At 48.0% G+C, this 20,777-nt stretch overlaps 1 protein-coding gene across 2 annotated transcripts in view; it reads right to left on the reverse strand.

Annotated features, from left to right (window-relative positions):
- The window catches only part of HTT (huntingtin), a 2,065,683-nt gene that overhangs the window by 732,090 nt on the left and 1,312,816 nt on the right, over positions 1 to 20,777 (reverse strand). For both annotated transcript variants that reach the window (XM_085642500.1, XM_085642499.1), the window contains 2 exons: positions 715 to 894; positions 384 to 560 (listed from right to left, as the gene is read on the reverse strand). In XM_085642500.1, the coding sequence (XP_085498626.1) occupies positions 384 to 560; positions 715 to 894 (357 nt within the window). The remainder of the gene's footprint in view (positions 1 to 383; positions 561 to 714; positions 895 to 20,777) is intronic.

Raw genomic sequence — 20,777 nt, forward strand, 5'->3', positions numbered from 1 at the left:
CTGTCAAACTTCAATCAAAAACGTCTGACTAATGAATTCCAAGGCAGCGGTATCTAATTACCACCGAAGCAAGAACAATTTGTGCCTCAGTCTCCTAGCTCCCTCCAGGGCTTGACTGGTGGGGTTCTTGCATTGTGGGTTATAATCTTTTTGTTCATTGTGCTTACACCCATGGAACGGGTGTGTGCAATGTAATAAACTTGCCACAGTGCTGCTATACAATAGCATCTAATTTACAATTGCTTATAAAAAATTTACATTTTTTCACGGTAGTCCAAAAAGGAATTCAAATGAGGTACATACAATTCAAACAAAGTAATTTCATTGTCTTAAAAAATCATTTTCAAATCAGATATTGGTGCCCACACTTATCACATTTGTACCTGTAAAGTTCCAGCCAACAGCATTTCTACACGCCGGCAGGCGAGTGTGTCAACCATGCGAGCCAGCACACGGAAAGGAGTACACAGAAATTTGTCCACATACAACATTAAAACAGCACCAGACTGGCTGAGATGGATTCCCTCCAAGCACTGAAGAGTTTTCTTTAAAGATGTGGGCTAAAACATAACCAGTAAAAAAATGTTATTTTTCACATTAAATAATTGTAAATAAAATATCAAATTGCAAATAAATTACATATTCTATTTTCTGCAGCCAAACCAAATATTTTACATGTAAAGCTTGTAAAAGTATAAATGATGCCAAACTGACCGTGGCGAGATTCTCACAGCGAGACTGAATTGCCTGGATGAAAAGACCGCTGGCCGCAGAGTTTCTGTGGATGGCACTGATGAAATCTTGCACCGGAGGTTCGTGGGACAGGGTTATCAGATCTTGAACATGGTTTACTATAAGCCACGTCAGGTGCTCAGAATCATGGAGGTTCTGACACTAAAGAAACCAATACAAATACAGACATTAGAGAAACACTTTTAGATGTTCCATTCTTTCTTGTGCCCACCTTCCTGCAAATGCCCCTCCGCTTATAGGCTAATGGTGGAAAAATAACCTGTTATTGGTTTAAATGTACCCACTAGAATCTACCCAGGGGCAGTGTTCAACTGCGACTGAGGATTCTTCCTATATCAACAAGGCGAACTCCTAAATAAGAAACACACAGTTTAACAGCAGGGTCCCCTGTGACAAATAAACGGATTAATTCAAGGCAACAAAGCCGCAGGCCACTGTAGTTCAAACACACTGAACTGTTTAACAGTATATGAAAACTGTTTTAAAAACCAATCTACTCAATGCTTAAAGTCTACATTATTTAAATCAAAGAAAAACATTATCTGCCCACTATCCGGTGAAATTTTGGATCAGGGGCACCTTAGTCCAGTCCCAAATGAAAGAACAAGTCGTTTTATTGGGAGTTAGGCGGCTGAAATGTTGTCCTGTGAGCATCATAAGAACGTGTCAACTATAGCAGCCGCATTTCATTTAAAAGGCTGTATTTACGGTTGATTTTATAGCTTCACTCATTAGTGGTTAAGAATAATTAGATATCATAGGAGGACAAATGTGGGGAGGAGTGCGGGTCGCGGAGAATTCTGTGGTTAGAGTATCTACCAGAAAGAGCGTTACTTGGAGGTAAGTATCTTTTTCTTCTGATGGATTCTTCTAACTGCAGATTCCTCACCTTGTGAACAGATACCCAAAGCAATAGCCCGTGTCCCCAGGTGATGGGTCTGTAAAAGGGCTCACACTAAAGGAAATCCTGTAGGGCAGAACAGGCAAAATGCCCCTCCTTCCGGATCTGGCTGTCTAGGCAGTAGTACCAAACACGAAGGAACCACACTTTGGAACCTGTCCGGCTGCACAGCCCAATCCTGGATTATATGAATCCAATAAATAAAATTTTCAATTCCACCTCTTTTTAGAGCAGCTTTTGGGTACGATCGAGGAAAGAGCTTCGGCTCAGCAGGAAAATGACGCAAACCTGTGGAATTCACTTTTTGTGGACATGATGTGAACTCTGGAGTTCGGTTTTTAATTAATAACACATATCACGGTAAGCACAGTGTGGAGTTTAGGGGATGAGATAGGAGGTGGAGTGACAACAGATGGGGGAGAGGTTACTGAGAGAAGCAGGGCAGGGTGGTTTCTAAACTAGAGCTGTCCGGGGGTTGGAAATGGCTCACGAAGGTGAGACTGCTGGAAAAGGGAAGTAGCGAATAACCTTTCTTTAAAAACGAGTCTGCGTAGGCCATGTTTACAAGGGGAATGCATTCAGTTTATGTTCTGTACTGTACCTTAGGAACATTACATGTATACTGATGGTGATGTTATTGAATCCTTGCATTGCAGATACCCCTGACTAAGGGAAATTAATCCCGAAATGCATTGGGTGACGCTAATAAAGTCGTGATATGCAGAAACATGTATTCCTCCTGTGTTTGTGCCAACATCATCACTTACAGATGAATGAGTAAAATAAATCAAAGAATAAGAATGTTAAGAAAAAAAGATTACGCGTAAAAATAAGGAGAGATAAAAAGAGGTGGAATTGAAAATTTTATTTATTGGATTCATATAATCCAGGATTGAGCTGTGCAGCCGGACAGGTTCCAAAGTGTTGTTTCTTCGTGTTTGGTCTTGTTGAATAGCGCAACGGGGACAGGGAGCAAACCGAGCTTGCATGCCACAAAAAGTTGAAATGGTCAAGCATTGAGAATACAAAGTATGGAAAAAATATAAAGTTTAACAAAGAACGGTGTGCATCTCACTACCTATGAATAATATCTAGGCAGTAGTGCCTTGTAACCATGTGGACTGAAACCCACATTAGGCCCAGGCAGAAAGTTTATTCCACTTATTGAATTGGTAGAATTTGAGTGACTCAAATTCAGCCAACCTGTTCTCCCACGAGGATACAGAAATGCAAGCTGGTGAGCGCGAGCGATTTTAGGCACCCCTGGTGCGATTTAGGGTGAGGTTTTCTAATACGGGCAGTCACGAGCTGGCACAGTCACATTCAGATGGCTTCTTCTCGAGTAGATCTCCTACTAGAGCGCAGAAAATCAACTTGAATGACGGCATTCTCTTGTGCACAGTTTGTTTATGCTGATTGTTCAGCTAGGAGCGAGCTGTTCGTTCTAAATTGCAGCAAGAGCAGCACGATGTGCATATTTGTCGAATTCCATGAGTTCCGCCCACCCCTAACCCACATAGCAGCCTGGCACACTGCGAGCAATAAAAAAGAGAACAGATGTGTATTGGTTCAAGGATAAATGTTGCGGAAAGAACACCATACAACAAACTTCTGCCAGCAGCCAGCATGAGCAGATTTAGTATAGGGATGCCTTGCTGCAAGTAGAAATCTCACTACTTTGGGAAAAAGATCGAAAGCAATTAACTGTCGTCCCTCAATCTTCACGCATGGAGGTGTAGGTTGTGCATGAAATTATGCAGGACCCTGTCCTTCTGCTGCAACAGAAGGTCCTCCCAAAGGGGCAGCCAGATGCTCATGGCCAGAAGTTCTAGGTACCACACCCATATTGATCCTTCAGAACTCGAAGCAAAAAAAGCAGAGGTGAAAAGGCACACAGGACTCCTTTGCTCCACTTTAGTCGTATACACCCAGAGAGCGTCTTCTTGGGAACTCCCAATGCGCAAACGTTTTGAGACGGCATATTCTTGACAGTGACAAAAAGATTCAGCCCAGATTCTTCAGAACTCTGAGCAGGAGAGACAGAGATGGGAAGGTAGACAAGAAATCCCAAGCCCAGATGCAGGTGAAAGACATCTCTGAGTGAGAAATACCTTGGGAATGCCAATGTACAAAGGATTAGACACTGCACACTCTCTACAGTGGAGAAAAGATCAAGCCAGGGTTGCCTGGATCTCTGGAAGATCCTCTGTACTACATCTGAGTGCAATTGCCATTTGTGATCTGCAAGACAATGTCAGCTAAGCTTATCTGGCCAGGGATTTAATGATCCTGCCAGGTGTTGTACGACCTGGGAGATACCCTGAACATTCTGCCACTTCCAAAGGTGCAAGACCCACGATTCCACTCCGCCCTGTTTATTGCAGTACTGCATGGTACAGGTGTTTGTGACAACTTTCACCTGTTCATCCTTGATAGTCAGAAGGAACGCTTTCAGTGCTAAGCGAATCACCAGTAACTCCAATAAGATGCTGTGATGGTGGTTTTCTGCCAAAGAGCAAAGTCATCTAATCTCCACTCTCCCAGATGACCTCCTCAACCCAGCAATGATGCATTGGGCACGATCACTAACTGTATATGGTGTAATGACAGGGGTCTGCCACAGGTCAAATTACGATCAAGCAGCCAACACTGCAGGTCTTCGTAGTCTCTGCCAATACCTGAATGAAATCTGAAAGGTTTCCTTAGTGCTGAGCAGACAGACTTCAAATCCCACTATAGAGCCTATGTGTCACCTGGCGTGGTCCAAAAGCAGGATGCAGGCGGCCAAGAAGCCTCTAAGGTATTCTCACTGAGAACCAGGTTAAGGTGTGGAAACATAATATTCCAAAAGTCATGGACTCTTTGAGGTGGAGGAAAGGCTCGGAAGAGCACTGTGTCCCATTTGGCTACAATGAAGGGGAGCCAGTGTGAAAGAGTCAGGTGTGACTTAAGTACATTGGTGGAAAAGACATATGATGTCAACAGGTTGGCCGTCATCTGGCATTGGTTTCCAACCATTTGAGCGAGCCTGCCTTCAGTAGCCTGTCATCAAGTTATGGAGAGACTAGTATTATCAACTTCCATAGATTAGCAGAGACCACAACCATCACCTTTGTGAACACTCTAGATGCACCTGTATGGTGGAAAGGGAGTACAGAGAACTGCAAATGCGCGTGGTCAACCTGAAACCAAAGGTAGCGTTTGTGGGACTGCAGGATGGGAATGGGGAAATGTGTGCCCTGCAGCTTCAGTGTCACCATCCAGTCTCATGCAAACCTTGGGCCATGGTGAGCATACTGAACTTTTCCTTCTGTTTGAAGAAGTTCAGAGGGCAAAGATGTAGGCTAGGGCAAAGTACTCCATCCTTTTACGGCAACAATAAATGAAGTGAAAGTAACCATTACAAAACTCTGAACACGGCACCCTGTCTATGGCTCCACTGGCCAAGACAGCTTGAACTTCTCATCTCATCAGAGTATGAACAAGTAGTCCTCCGGAAGGTGTTGTGGTTTCAGAGGCATGTCGGGAGGTTGCATCAGAAAAGAAGGGGCCAATTGTTCTGTATGATCTGGAGAGTCCACTGGGTGGAAGTGATGCTCTTCCTCACAGAAAGGTAAAAAGTGATGCAGCCTCCCATCGGGTGAGCGCTTACTGCAGAGTGTGAGCTAAAGAGGTTATGCTGCGGGGAGGGGGGTGAGAGTCTGGGTAGATTGTTGCACCTGGGCACCTGGATGCTGGGGGGTAGATCCCATCCTCTGCCTTGAAAGGCTTGTGAGGTCTGTGGCTGTTGAGGCATATCCTGATGTTGAGCATGCTGGTATCCCCTTCCAAAGCCTCGAAAGGGGCAAAACTGCTGAGGAAACAAGCACACAGGTCGGAAGCCCAAGAGTCCTTAAAGTCTCTAGGGATGAGTCTGCTTTGTCTCTAAAGAGGTGAGTGTCACTGAATGGCAGGTCCATGAGTAAGTGTTGGACATATTTAGAAAATCCAGTCAAGCTAATCCAAATGTGTCACCAAAGCACCACATTAGTCCCAAATGCTCTACCCAGGCCAGTCGGTAGTGTTCAGCCTTGATCTTATGGAGTACTATGTTAAGACTTGGCCTTCGTGTATGAGGCGCTAAAGAACAAGCTACTTGATGTATCTGTGAGAGACATAGGTTAGTTATATATTCCTTACCTTATAATTAATCCCTGGTGTCAGGCTGAATCCGGAGAATTGTTTCTTAGCAGTACCCCTGTGCGTCGGTAGGTAGCGTCAGTCGACTACGCTTCCGTCATCGGTGACGTGTTTGCCAGGATGACGTCGCAGTGCCTATTTAGACGCCGCACCTGCATGCTGATGTCAGTTCTGACACGACTTTCCACGCCAGAAGCACAGAGCTATGCAAGACATTGACCACTGGTGCGCTGAAACTAGGCAAGGGAGTCCCTATCCCTGAAGTCAATTCGCAGAGTGGGGAGGATGGGTGGGTGGGGCAGTAAGGAATCTATAACTAACCTATGTCTCTTAGATATATCACTACAGAAGGTATATAACTTGTTTATCTGAAAGAGACAGTTACAGATTCCTTACCTTAGAATAGATACCCCAGCAATACCAACCCTGGAGGAGGGTCTACAAATCAAGTTCACATCAGAAAGTCCTTGAGGACCGAACAGGCAAAATAGCCGTACATCGTCACGTTGATAGTGAACCCCGGTGAATGCAGGAGGTTCGCCATAGTCTGGAGGTGGGAGACGACAGCCTGGAGCAAGCTCACCTTCAACAGCCAGTCGTCGAAATAGGTAAAGACTGGGACCCCTGATCTGCGCAGATGAGCTGCGACCACTGCCATCATGTTCGTGAACAACCGTGGGGCACTGGTGAGGCCAAAGAGGAGCAAGGTGAACTGAAAATGCTCATGGCCTACCATGAACCGCAGGTAGCGTGTGTGGGCTTGCAGGACATGAATGTGAAAACAGGCGCCCTTTAAGTCAAGTGCCACCATCCAGTCTCCAGGGTCGAGGGCAGACAGGACCTGAGCCAAGGTTAGCATTTTGAACTTCTCCTTCAGGAGGAAGCGGTTGAGGGCCCTGAGGTCTAGAATAGGACGCAGGCCTTTGTCCTTTTTGGGTATCAGAAAGTAGCGGGAATAGCAACCACGACCTACTTCTGGCGTAGGAACCCTTTCGATAGCTCCCTTGGCCAAGAGAGGTGAGGCTTCCTGGGGGAGAAGCAGCAAATGACCCTCCAACATGCGATTGAAAGACGGTGGCATGAAGGGAGGGGCAGTCTCGAAGGGGAGGGACTACCCCTTCGGACTATCCACAAAACCTACCTGTTCAATGTAATAGCTTGCCAGTGGGGGAGGTGATGGCGAATCCTGCCGCCCACTGGCCTTTGGTGGTCCTAGAAAGTCAGACTAGGAAGGCTTGGAGGCCGCTGCAGGAGGGAAAAGGGTGGATTGGTCCACCTGCTGGCTCCCAGACCCGCGTCGCTGGGTCCACGTCCGCGGCCACACAGAGGCTGGGCAGCTTGCATGAACCGGTGGCTGGACTGGGATGGATGTGGTGGGGTGCCCCTTCCGTCGCCACGTAAGGGGCAAAAGCAGACTGAGATGGACCGGACCACGCTGGCCGTTGCTCGAGAATCCAAAAAGTGCCGAGTCTGCTTTGTCGCCAAAAAGGCGACGGCCATCAAAGGGCATGTCCAGCAAGGTTGATTGGACATCCCCCAAAAAGCCAGACATCCTCAACCAGGGGTAGCGCCGAAGGGCTACCGACATGGCAATCGTTCTGCCCAGTGAGTCGTTCGTATCCAGTCCACAGCGAATCATGAATTTTGCTGTGCCCCTCCCATCTGCCACTGCTTGGGCGAGAACGGCCCGGGCCTCCTCCGGGCACTGAGACAGCACCTGTGCGATCGTATCCCAGATGGTATGGGCAAAAACCAACACTGGAGGTAGGCCGAAAGCAGTAAAGCTGGGCCTCTAATAATAGATAACAACAAAACTGCTAGTACTGCAACTAATCTTAAACCTCAAATTCACTTATGAGGGCACATCTTGGGGAACAACAAAATGCGTCTAAGACCTTTGTTTTCGTCGAATTAAATCGATGAATTTATTTATTTTTATTTACATTTTTTCCAGAAAACATCAAGGATTAAACCATCCATTAATGGAACCTTCTTTGAACGAAATTCTTCACACCATTCATTTGTTCACTCCAAACACTCTGATCTCACACACCATTCACTAATCACATTCAGCCATTCAAAAACATACATGTACAAAATATGACTAGAAAACACACGTCAAATTCTTTTTGTCTAGACCACAGAAGAAATTACTAGACTAAGTAATCCCTATATTTGTTTCTTTTTTGAAACATTAAAAATTCTTATGGTCACATCACAAGGTCTGCGCATTTTGAGACCCCTTCATTCCTGGGCTCTCATCAGGACCTGTAGGTTAAAATGACAAAAGTACCCTCCGGCGTGGGACTCCATGTCGGCCGACGTCGATCCAGCACCGGTTCCATCAAGGGGGTGACACAAGGCCCGGCGTCGGTCGGGGGCACACCCAACGCCGGGATCGGCATCGGGGAAGGTCAAGTAAGGTCGACCGGAGCGCCACGAACCCCCTAACGGTTCCGCGGGGCCCGAAGGCGTGCCGGCGGAGTTGGGCTGCCCAAAGATGGAATGGATGGCTTTGTAAAATGGACGAAGCTGGGCAGGGGACGCTCCGGCTCCCGGAAACGGAGGGAGGTGTGGAGTCGTCCCAGAAGTAGACACCGAAGACGGAGCCTTAAAGCGATGACGCTCTGGGTCCCACATCGCGGCAGCCGACCAACGGGGAGAAGGCAAAGACCGCCGGTGCTTCTTCGCCTACTTCTTGTGCTTCAACTTACCCAAAGATTTGGAGGACTTTGAGTGCGACGAGGTGTGGGGGCTCCACGACCGGTCTAGAGACCTTCCCCTTGAACGAGACCGGGAACGACGCGGAGCCGACTGCCAGGCCTCCAAGAGCTTTCGGGACCGCTCTTGCAAAGACTTTGGATTCATGGCCCAGCAGTCGGACCACGACTTCGGATCGTAGTCGTGCTCCAGGCACCAGAGGCACACGAGGTGCGGATCTGTCACAGACATCAGTTTGTGACAGGCCTCGCAGGGCTTGAAGCCGGTCCGATGATGGGACATCCTTCGCGCACCAGCTAAGAAAATATTCTCCGGATCCAGTTGGACGCCTGGGAGTAATTCTAAGGTAACTTTCAGATGGTTAGGTCGCACATCATCTGGGACTGCTGGCAAGAGGTCATCCACTCTATCCCACAACATATGTGAGTATCTTCCCAGAAGACAACTGGTATTGACTGATTTAAAAGAAAACATTCTCTTTGCAAATGTTCCCATGTGTTTCGACTCTTTCTGGGCATGTGGTCAGGAACACATTAGGGTTCAAACAACTAGTGGAGTCCTGTATCCCCAGGCTTTCTGATGAAGGGTACTCAAGGAGAAAGGCAGGATCCTCAAGGTTAGGCCTGTGCCGCTTTGCAAGCTGAGGTTCCCACGGCACTGGTCCACCAGAAATCTCCCATGGGCTGCAGCATGCATTATGCCACTAATGGGAGCCCATGAATACTGGTTCTGCAGAACTACCATTGCAGCCTGTGTGAAATGGTGCGTGCACCTTTAACTTTGGATATAAGTTTTCCCTTATATCCCGGTCACTGCACTTTTAACATATAAGTCACCCCTACAGTAGGCCCTTGAGTCTAAGGACAGGGTGCACGGTTATAAGTGTGTGAGTACCCCGGACTCCATTCTCTGGGCTTTGTAAGTACAGGACAGCCATTATAAGGTATATAGTGGACACTGGCAAGTCGAGATGTCCAACTATATAATGGCTACCGCGAACCTGGTCATGTTTGGTATCAAACATGCTGGAACCATGCAACAACACCGCTTCCAATGTTAATTTCATGATACCATGTACTGAGGGGGGCTCCTTAGAGGACCCCCAAATACCTACCTGTGTAGCCTTACAGGCCTGGACTACCAGTCCATGCTGCTGTCGACCCTAGACAGTGTTCTGTCCCCTGCTGATGAGCTTAACTCAGGGGAAGCTGAACAAAGGATTTACTGCGAAGGAAAGGTGTGACCACCTCTCTTTTAGAATTAGGTAGGGTGGGGGCGCTTCCGAGTGCCACCAAACTGCATTGAGGGGCACATTTGGTGCACTAGTCACATAAACCAGTTTTGCCCATTTCTGGAGCCCTTGGCTTCCGCTCTGGCATGAAACTACACAAAGGACAGGGGAGTGTCCACCCCCCTGTCCAGCTCCACCCTAGGGAGGTGCCCAGAGCTCCTCCAGGTGGTCACTTGATTCTGCCATGTTGAATCTTGGCCCTTTGAGCATCTGACTGGCTAGGCGAGCTGAGTAGCATCCCTGAAGTGGCGTAGCATTGATTGGTGCCGCCATCGGCGGAGTCAGCTGATCGAACCTGGACGTCGCAGGTGGGAACCCCAAAGCGCTGTGCACCGGAGCCGACACAGCTCAGACTACAGATCAAGAGGGAACTAACTGAAGCTGAGAGCGACCCCGCCGGTGTGGATTCAGTCAATGCTCCTCTGGCTTACTTGGGGCACAAAAGCGCACCAGAAGGAGGTGGAGTCCCAAAGATGGCATGTAGGGAAGTATAATACTGCCACATCTGGTCCAGAGTCATCCAGGCTCCGGGGAAGGCAGAGAGGTGTGGGGTGGACTCTTGCACTGACTCCTCAGACAGAGGCCGGGAGGGGGCATCGGAAACACAAGCTATACGCAGCAAATTCGGGCAATGCCGCGACTTTGACCGCTTGCATATCCTTTGGACGTCGAGGGACGTCTGCAGGAATGGCTTCTGGAGCAGGCTCGCAAGTGTTTCCTGGACCGAGAACCAGGACCAAGAACGACATGACGCCTGCGACTGCTGCGCCGCTAAAAGCTTATGCGGCGTTCCCGCAGTGCCTTTGGGCGAAGATGGCATCAGGAGTCGCACTTCTCAGAGTCCTTGCGCTCTCCTAGGCACCAAATACAAAGAGTTTGAGAGTCTGTGGCCAACATATTCCGTTCACAGGACCCAGAAGGTTTAAACCCTGAGGACATGAGAGAAAGGAAGGCATACGGTTCCGTAGACAAAAATGTCAAGACAGGCCAAAAAAATGTGGTGCCTGGGGAGAATTCAAAGGTAAGGAATACGCAGCTAGATGTCTCTATCAGATAAGCTGCATAGATGCTAGCGTCATGGCAAATTTCGTAGCTAATTAGGTTGCTCGAAAGTGCGTAAATTGTCTTGTCAATCTGACAGAGGAGTATTCTCATATGAAACAGATGATCTGGCTAGATTGCAAATAATGTAAGTTAGTGAAGTAGCATGGGTAAGCAGCCTGATCCAAAGGTAAAAAGGAGCATCCTGGGCTAAACTGAATCAATTCATTATTTTTCCTCACACTTCAATACTAGGTTATCAACTGAGAGGCATTCAGACACAAGCAACTTGAAAGTGATCCTTCGCAAATACGAGAAGCTTTACGTGGTGCAGGGCTTCCTTTTCCTTTACTACCTTTAATCTTGAATAGGTTGTGTCCAGTCCCGAGCCAGACCGTTAACATACCTGTAGTGCTGAGTGACTCTTATGAATGAGTTTACACTTTATAAAATTATTCATATACAATAACTTACTGGACCAATCATTATCTAACAGTTCTCAATGTTCGACAATATTCAGATCCGCAAAACCCATAATTTCTACTAAGAGGTAATCAACTTCAAGGGACTGCTCACTAAACCTAGTTTAAGCGCTTTCTGTACTCAAAACCTACTCTTATACCTGCAAGAGTGACTATGATAATTTAACAAAGACCAGGAATGCCTATATTTCTGTGCTTTGCAATACTACTGTTGGGATGCTTAAAAAGGTACCAATTATCACTTCCTTTACAAAGGTAGTACAAGACAGGTCTTATTACAGCTGTCGGATCAGACATAGTCATTCTTTAATTTCCCAATCACATTTAGCATTAGTTAACGATGCAAGAATAGACTACTGAAATTCTCTTTATATATGATTGTCTAAAAAAACTCCTATCCAACTTCAAAGTAAAGGAATTAGACATTTAAATTTTCTATAAAGCCATTGTATATGGTGCCGAAATTCACCCCGGCATGGAAAGTTGAATGCCACTCGTGGACTGCAGCACCTATTGTGCCATCCACTACAATGGTAATAAAACCATGGCTTCAGGCCTACCCTCTGAAGCTTGACAGCAACAGCTTGGATCCTGCTGCACAGTCCTGTCAAAATCACTCTTTTGAAAGATAGGAAAACCTGATTTTAAATATTAAATAAGTCACCCCTAAATTCACTTTGCTGACCACAAGGTAAGGTAGATGCTATTTACGAGTGGGGCATGTGTGACAATAGAAATGTCATGTATCTCCAGTAACTAGGCCCAAAATTACATTGTCACTGGTCAGGATGTAGCTGCGACATAAGAAAAGTCATAGTATAAATTATACACTTTAATCTAAAACTTTTGACCTGTACATGCAACAAGCTCCATTCAGATACTTATGTTTATATTTAAAAAAGTACAATATAATAATAAAGTCTGATTATCCTAGCCACACCTCTGATGGGGCACACAGGGTCTACACAACGGGAGAAGGGCTTTTCCATCTGGAATTCTTAGATTGAGGGGCACTGTATGATATTGTAGTAAGGCAAACAAGAACTAATGGAAAAGTGGGAACTTTTAAACCAGTGTTTAGTGAGTGCCCATGAGTCACCCCCAACCAGTAGATGGTGCAAAGCATTAATGTGGCATTCCCATGACCCCTCTTCAGAGCACATTCTAGACCTAACCAACAAAAGCAGAGGACTGGACTTGTCTCTGTGACTTGAGAGGAGCCCTGGAGAACTGGACCTGCTCCCTCTTGTACTCCTGGCAAATAAGTGGACTCTAAGGGCCAGTTGGCTGACTTACTGCGTGGCTAGGAGGACAGAACAAGCTGCAAAAGGCTGTTTCCTGGAAATACCCAGCTGACCAGTGGCAACTGGACATGGACTGGACTTTTCTGTTGACATCTGACGGCCACACTCAGAGTTTCTAACAGCCCTCCCATGAAGTCATGGAGGCCTTAGAAGTGTACTCCTGTGGTTGTTTGGGCATTAGAAGAAAGTTTGGAAAATTTGAAAAACCTTTCCTCCAGAGCTTCAAAGGAACCTGCGGAAAATGTATCTGACCAGCAGTTCCACACATCGGACTGAATTTCACCTTTGTTCCAGTCAAAATTCCCAGCACCTATGAATAAATGACTAAGTCCCATTCTACGCCGGGACACTGGAAATTTTCCAAGAGAAATCTGCAATGCTCTGGCGGGCCAATCTGCTTTAAATATCTGGTCTTCGGTTCCACACCGGTGGCTACAATTTCAGCAATGTCCCCCTTAAGGAGGACTTTTCTTTTCAAATATGTCCCATCTGCTTTGTGAGTTAGACACTTTTTCAAACTTTTTGACTTACAGACTTTCCTCAGTATCAATTCCCATGTTATATCAGAACAGCACTCCATCGCGGTCATCGTCAAATCGTGCATAGATCCCGGTCTACTGCTTCCATAGACTATAATTGGGCTTTTTGGTACTATTTTCACTTAAATATTTAAAAATTCATATTTTACTCACAGATGTTTTCTCTTTATTTTAAAAATGGTTGTGGAATTGTATTGTGTTTTGGGTGACTTTTCATACTGTGAATGCACTGCCTAAATACTATACATATCACCTTTGATTTAGGCCTGACTGCTTCATGTCATGTTACTAGGATTGCGCACAGGTTTATTTAATTTAATGTGCGTGACATCTAGCAGATGTTGCCTTATCCTTTGAGGTGAAAACTTGTGAACCCCATATAATAATTTAGTTTCCTACAAGACCCAAAATATATTCAAATTACTTTCTGTAGATAAAAATGGTGGCGCCATGCTCCATTATCTGAAAAAATATCTCCTGTGAGCTTGCCAGCATGAACATGCCTTTGAAAATGCTGTAAGTAATCAGAAAGTGGCTGCTCTGAGAACATTTAGCACTCACCTCTCCACACCACATGGTCACCTAAGGAAAGAGAATCTAAGAGCCCTAGTATAGACCAGGATCCCAAAAATATAAATATGCAGGACTCGCAAAGCAGAACAGCACAAAGAGAAAAAAAAACAAGAAGAAGAGCATCACAAATTGAAAAAGGGTTATGACTTCATATTTATCAAATGGTTAAGACTAATTATTTTTAAACTTTTTTTTATTGTTTTTTCACACCAACCAAAGATCGGTACATACATAATAAAGTCACTGTGGGAAATACTCCTTCCAATACAGATATGTTTTTTACATAATGCCATTCACCCCATGGCAAAATGGGGGTCCATGCGAAAAATAATTATACATTTCCTGGGAATAGTGAAAGATCAAGTTATGCATCGGGTGCAATCAATCAGTGAACAGGGAGCGGGGAATGGAGTGACCTAGAACATTACCCCTAAGGGGGAGAAGCCAGCACCTCCGCCGTCAACTGGGCCATCAGCACTTGTCTGTCCCTCCGGAGTTCCACCGTTGGAGAGATGCAGATGTCCCCTCTGTACCTATTCCATTTCCCCCACTTCTGGTCCCACTTTTTGGGGTAGCCTCTACTCTTGAATACTGATTTTTCAGCCACCATGACAGTATCCATGTCCTTTGCCCAGTCAGCCAGGTTGGGAACTGTGGCCACCCCCCCAATGTTGTGCAATATACCGCTTTGCTATTATGAAACCCATAGAGGCGCATGTCTGTTCAACCTGCGTGAGATCGGACGCCCCCCATATGTTAAGTAGGCATAGTTGGGGTGACAGCTCAAGGGATTTACCTCCTGCTCTCCCAAGTTGGCGGGTGATTTTCACCCAGTAGTCGTGTATGTGTGGGCAGTCCCATAAAATATGGAAAAAAGTACCCTCCTGATTGCAATGTCGGAGGCAGAGTGGATCGGGGTGTCTACCCAGCCGGAACAGGAGTTTGGCATCGAAATATGCTCGGTGAAGGATCTGGAGTTGGAGCAGGCGCAAGCGCATGGGGATGGCTATTTCTCGTGGTGAGGCTAGAGCGTGCCACCACGTCATCCTCTATTTTACCCAGATCTCCCTCCCACCCCTTCCTAAGTTTCCACATCGGGTCGGGGCGATTGTTGACCAACTTCTTGTAGATGAGCAAGATGACCTTACGGTCCATGGGATCCAACAACAGGCGGTCTTCCAGAGGGGACGAATCGGGGTTAGGACTGTCTTTAGGCAGGGCCGAAGACACCGCGTGAGTAATCTGTAAGTACCTGAACGTTTCAGACGGAGCCAGTTGATATTTAGATTGGAGCTCCGGGAACGATGCCAGCGTCCCCTTGACCCAGATATCGCTGATCATGGAGATTCCGATCAAATCCCACTTGTCGAACCCCAGACAAGCGCTAATATGACCTATAATATCGGGTTCCTACAGGGGAGTAGCCTTCGTCAGGCGCCCGCGCCATCCTAATTTTCTGGTGACTGCATGCCAGACCTCAAGCGTGCGTGCCACGGGGCCTGTCAAATTAAGTTTGCGGAGACTGGTGTATAGTGGTGTGTTGTAACCGCCCGTCCCAGGAGCCAGTGATCCAGGAGGAAGTTAGGCTCGTTGCGAGGCTCAAACACCCAGCGATTGACCGCCACCAATTGGGACGCCTGGTAATACAGTCTAGGATCCGGTAACGTGATGCCCCCATCATACCAACCCATGGTAAGTTTGGTCATTGCGATGCGCGGCGTGCGACCCTCCCATAGCAGTCCCCGCCGTATTCCATCAATCTGAGAAAAGTAAGAATCTGGGATCGGGATAGGTGTGTGTGTGTGTGCATTTTGAAAAGGGAAGCACGACCGAGAAGAGTTAACGGGAGAGAGTGCCAATGCACAACGTCTAATTTGAAGCGCTGAAGAGGTACGAGTAAGCTGAATTCGAAAAAGAGATCAGGGTCAGAAGTAACGAAAATGCCCAAGTACCGAAAACCCCGAGGAGTCACTGGGATATTAAATCCCCGAGGATTCGCCAGGGGGAAACCCCAGAGCGCTTACATCTGGGACTTAGACCAATTTATCTGATATTCAGAGTGAGCACCGAATATGTGAAAGATGTGGAGCACCTGTTGCAGCGACCGTGCAGGGGAGGCCAGGTATAAGAGGACATCATCAGCGTACAGGGAGATACGGTCTTCGTGAGATTCCGTCCACTCAATTCCCCGTATCTCCGGATCACCCCGGACCCACATCGCGAACGGCTCCAAGACAAGGGTGAAAAGCAGTGGCGACAGGGGGCAGCCTCGTCTCGTGCCTCGATGAAGCGAGAAAGTGGCGAAGCAGTGATTATTGACAACAACGTGAGCTGTAGGGTGTGTATACAGTAGCCGAATCCAGGAAATGAATTTGGGTCCGAGCCCCAAATGGGCCAGAACGGCGAAAAGAAAATCCCACTTGATGGTGTTGAATGCCATCGAGGCATCCAGCGATAAAGGAATCGCGTATTCCTTGATGGTGTGAAGCCTGCCGAGGACGCCATGCACCCGACGTAAGTTCCGAGCCGTATTCCTTCCCGGCATAAACCCGGACTGATCGGGATGGACTAAGTCAACAATAAAGCGGAGAAGACGGTTTGCAAGAAGTTTGCCCAGAATCTTAGCCTCAACTGTCAACAGGGATATGGGGCGATACGATGTGCACTCCTCAAAAGGTTTGTTCAGCTTATGAATGTCCACTATAGTGGTAGTGCGGATCTCTGCGGGTAGTACACCTGACACAAAACATTCAGTATATAGATTACGCAAATTGGGTGCCATAGTGTTGACATAGGCTTAAAGAGCTCAATGGGAAGCTCGTTAGGGCCCATAGCCTTCCCGGAACGAACATCCTATATAGCCTTTTGAACCTCCGTCACTGTAATGTCTGCCTCCAAGGTCTCTCTGTCCTGCGATGAAATAGTAGGGATATCGAGTGTACCCAGAAGATCTGGAGACAGGGAGGCCTGGAAATGGAGGGAACTAGTGTATACCTCCTCGTAGTGACTAGCAAATATGTCAGCTATGTGTTGAGGGTCAGCAATTAGGGTACCCTCTGAGGTTGCAATCGCGGGGACCCATCTAACGGCCTTTTCCCTCCGTTCCAACCACGGCAAGAGTTTACTCGTCCGTTCCCCCTGCTCATAAATCCTGTGACTAGAGGTAAGCAAACGCGCCACCCCCTCTTCAAAGAGAAGCTGTCGATAGTCATGTCTCTTGAGTGTCAGACTATGGCGTAAAACGAGGTCCGGATCTCGGGAGACCGACTCCTTTAAACTCGAGACCTCTGCCTCCAATTCCGATACCCTCTTAGCCCGCTACGCCCTGTGTCCCACCATGAGTGATAAGGCCCTGCCTTTAATGACCGCCCCGAAGGCCCCCCCCACGGCGTCCCTGAGGAGTCGACCAAACCAACATTTTCGGCAAAATAAAATTCAGAGTCCTTGTGGAGGGCATCTCTGATGTGTGGAATTTTCAGCACCCAGGGATGTACGGAAATGGAGCATGGGCGTCCCCCAGTGTGAGAGCCCAGAGTCGCCAGGACGGGGGAGTGATCGGAGATACCACGAGCCAGGCAACCGGACCTTGTGAAGAGCCGAACATCCTGGGCATGGGTGAATAAATAGTCTATCCGCGACTGACTACCATCCACCAAGGATTGGAACGTGAAGCGAGTGTATGATGGGTTGAACCACCGCCAGATATCCACCACCCCCAGAGCTTTCGCAAATTCGGACAACTGTGAACCTCTCGACGGATCCCCTCAGGGAGGTAGGCGGTCCAGAGAACCATCCATCATGAGATTGAAGTCCCCACCCAACACCAACACCTCGAGCGGCAGGTCTAGCAACAGGGCCCCTACGTCATGCACCGTCAAGCGCTGCTGTCCGGTTGGGGGCGTAAAAAGAGACAGCATTGACAACACCCCCTTCCCAGGTGCCCGAGACCACAGCATATCAGCCCTGGGAACCAGTCTAGGAGTTATGAATGATGTAGGGGCAGCCCTTTCGAAGTAAAGAACAAGTTACTTACCTTCGGTAACGCTTTTTCTGGTGGATACAGTATCTGCCTGTGGATTCCTCACCTTGTGAATATACCCTGCGCCAGCAACATTCGGAAACTTTTGTAGCAGTCCACGCCGATGGGGTCGAAGATGACGTCACAGAGGCACGGCTCCGCTCGCGACTCCACTGACGTCACCGGCTCCATAAGAAGACCTCGTCGGCGTGATGACGTCAGTTCCGCCCCTTTTTTCCGTGCCTTCGAGGCACACGGACGGACTGACAGCAATATGTACATAAACAGCATACACAGTACACAATATGCATATCAACACACACAGTGCGGAGAAGAAACATCAAAGCACTAGAAATAACCCAATGTCCTTGACAGTCATAAATACATTTGAAATCATCAATAGAATTACCGTCAGAGTCACTGGTATAGAAGGATGGACAACGGGGAGGCGGGTGGGTCAGTGAGGAATCCACAGGCAGATACTGTATCCACCAGAAAAAGCGTTACCGAAGGTAAGTAACTTGTTCTTCTGATGGATACATCTGCCAGTGGATTCCTCACCTTGTGAATAGATTCCACAGCAGTCCCCACTCCCGGAGGAGGGTGTCCATCCCCCTATACCAGAAAATCCTGAAGGACGGAACGGGCAAAATGTCCGTCCCTCCTCACCTCAGAGTCTAAACAATAATGTTTTGCAAAGGTGTGAAGGGAGGCCCAAGTTGCCGCCCTACAAATGTCCTCCACAGGAACACCCCTAGACAAAGCAGAGGTAGAAGACTTTGCTCTAGTGGAATGAGCTCTTAAACCCCCCGGAGGCTCCTTACCAGCTAGGGAGTAGCAGATCTTGATGCATAGCACAATCCATCTTGAAAGGGTGCGCTTGTGCACCGCACGACCCTTTCTGCAGCCAGCAAAGCCCACAAAGAGCTGGTCATCAATCCTGTAGTCCTTAGTCCTGTCCAGGTAAAAGCTCACCGCCCTCTTAGGGTCCAAGCGGTGAAGTCTCTCCTCCTCCTTGGAAGGGTGAGGGGGAGGATAAAAGGTAGGAAGGGTAATGGACTGCCCCAGATGGAAGGGAGTTACCACCTTAGGCAAAAACGCAGCCCTGGTCCGGAGAACCATTCGTTCAGCATGCACAGTCAAGAATGGGGGTTTTGAACTAAGAGCTTGAAGCTCACTTACTCTCCTTGCCGAAGTGATAGCAACGAGGAAAACCGTCTTAAAAGACAACAGCCTCAAGGGACACTTATGTAAGGGCTCGAAAGGAGAACCCATAAGATAAGTCAGTACAAGGTATAAGTCCCACTGAGGTACAATAAAGGGAGTAGGAGGAAATTTATTCGTAAGGCCCTTGAGAAACCTAAGCACAATAGGTGATTTAAATAAGGACGGCTGATCCGGCAGGCATAGGAAAGCCGACAAAGCAGATAAATATCCCTTTACAGTAGCCACAGCAAAGCCTTGCTGAGCAAGAGAAAGAGCAAACTGCAGAATGTTAGACAAACGAGCCTTCAAGGGATCAATCGACCTCTCTCCACACCAGAGAACGAACTTAGACCACCTATAGGAGTATATGGATTTGGTGGAGTGTCGCCTGGCCGATAAAATAACATCCACCACATCTGGCGCGAGAGAGAAAGAATTCAGGTTGCCCCGTTCAATCTCCAGGCATGAAGGTGTAAGCTCTGGAGGTGGGGGTGTAGAACCTGCCCCTCCGACTGCGAGAGGAGGTCTGCCCTCAGAGGGAGACGGAGCGGAGGGCACGAGGAGAGGTGGAGAAGATCTGTGTACCACACCCTTCTTGGCCAATCCGGGGCGATCAATATAACTTGGGCCCGGTCTTGGCGAATCTTCCTCAGAACCCGAGGAATCAAGGGTATGGGAGGAAACGCGTAAAGGAGTCGTGAGCCCCAAATCAACTGAAACGCGTCCCCCAACGCCCCCTGAATCGGATACTGGAGACTGCAGAATGACAGGCAGTGCGCGTTCTCGAAAGTGGCAAACAGATCCACCCGAGGAGTTCCCCACGTCCGAAAGACGTGACGAACTACCTCCGGATGGAGCCTCCACTCGTGGTCGGCGGAGAACTGCCGACTGAGACTGTCCGCACGCACGTTCAGCACCCCGGCCAGATGATTTGCCATCAGACAAATCTGATGGTCCTGAGCCCAGGACCAAAGACGCAGGGCCTCTCTGCATAGACAAAGAGACCCCACTCCTCCCTGCTTGTTTATATACCACATCGCGGTAGTGTTGTCCGTCAGGACCTGAACAGACTGACCGCGAAGGGAAGGGAGGAAGGCCTTGAGCGCCAAGCGTATCGCCCGTAACTCCAGAAGGTTGATGTGAAGCAACCTTTCCTCTGGAGACCAAAGACCCTTGATCTCCAGATCCCCCAGATGCGCACCCCACCCTAAGGTGGATGCATCCGTTACCACTGTGGTCACCGATGGAGGTAGATGAAAGGGCCTTCCTTGAGACAGATTGCCCTCCACGCTCCACCAAGATAGATCCGCTGCAGCTTCTCTGGAGATCCTCACAGACTCCCTGAGATCCCCTTTGTGCTGATACCACTGCTTGCGGAGGCACCACTGGAGCGCCCTCATGTGCCAGCGTGCATGGTTGACCAACAGTATGCAGGAAGCGAACAGACCGAGCAGGCGAAGGACCTTCAAAACTGGAACAACCGCTCCGCTGAAAAACAAAGGAACCATTTCCTGTATGTCGAGAATCCTTTGAGGAGGAGGGAATGCTCGACACACAGTAGTGTCCAGTACCGCACCTATGAACAGGTTGCGCTGAGAGGGCACCAGGTGAGATTTGGGCACGTTGATCGAAAAACCCAATCTGTACAACAGCCGAGTTGTATCCTGCAGATGACACAGCACCTTCTCCGACGACTCCGCCTTGATCAGCCAGTCGTCCAAATAAGGGAAAACCGAAATTCCCGATCTTCTGAGATGGGCTGCCACCAC

This window comes from Triturus cristatus, chromosome 2_2, assembly GCF_964204655.1.
Source record: "Triturus cristatus chromosome 2_2, aTriCri1.1, whole genome shotgun sequence".
Classification (NCBI taxonomy): Eukaryota; Metazoa; Chordata; class Amphibia; order Caudata; family Salamandridae; genus Triturus; species Triturus cristatus.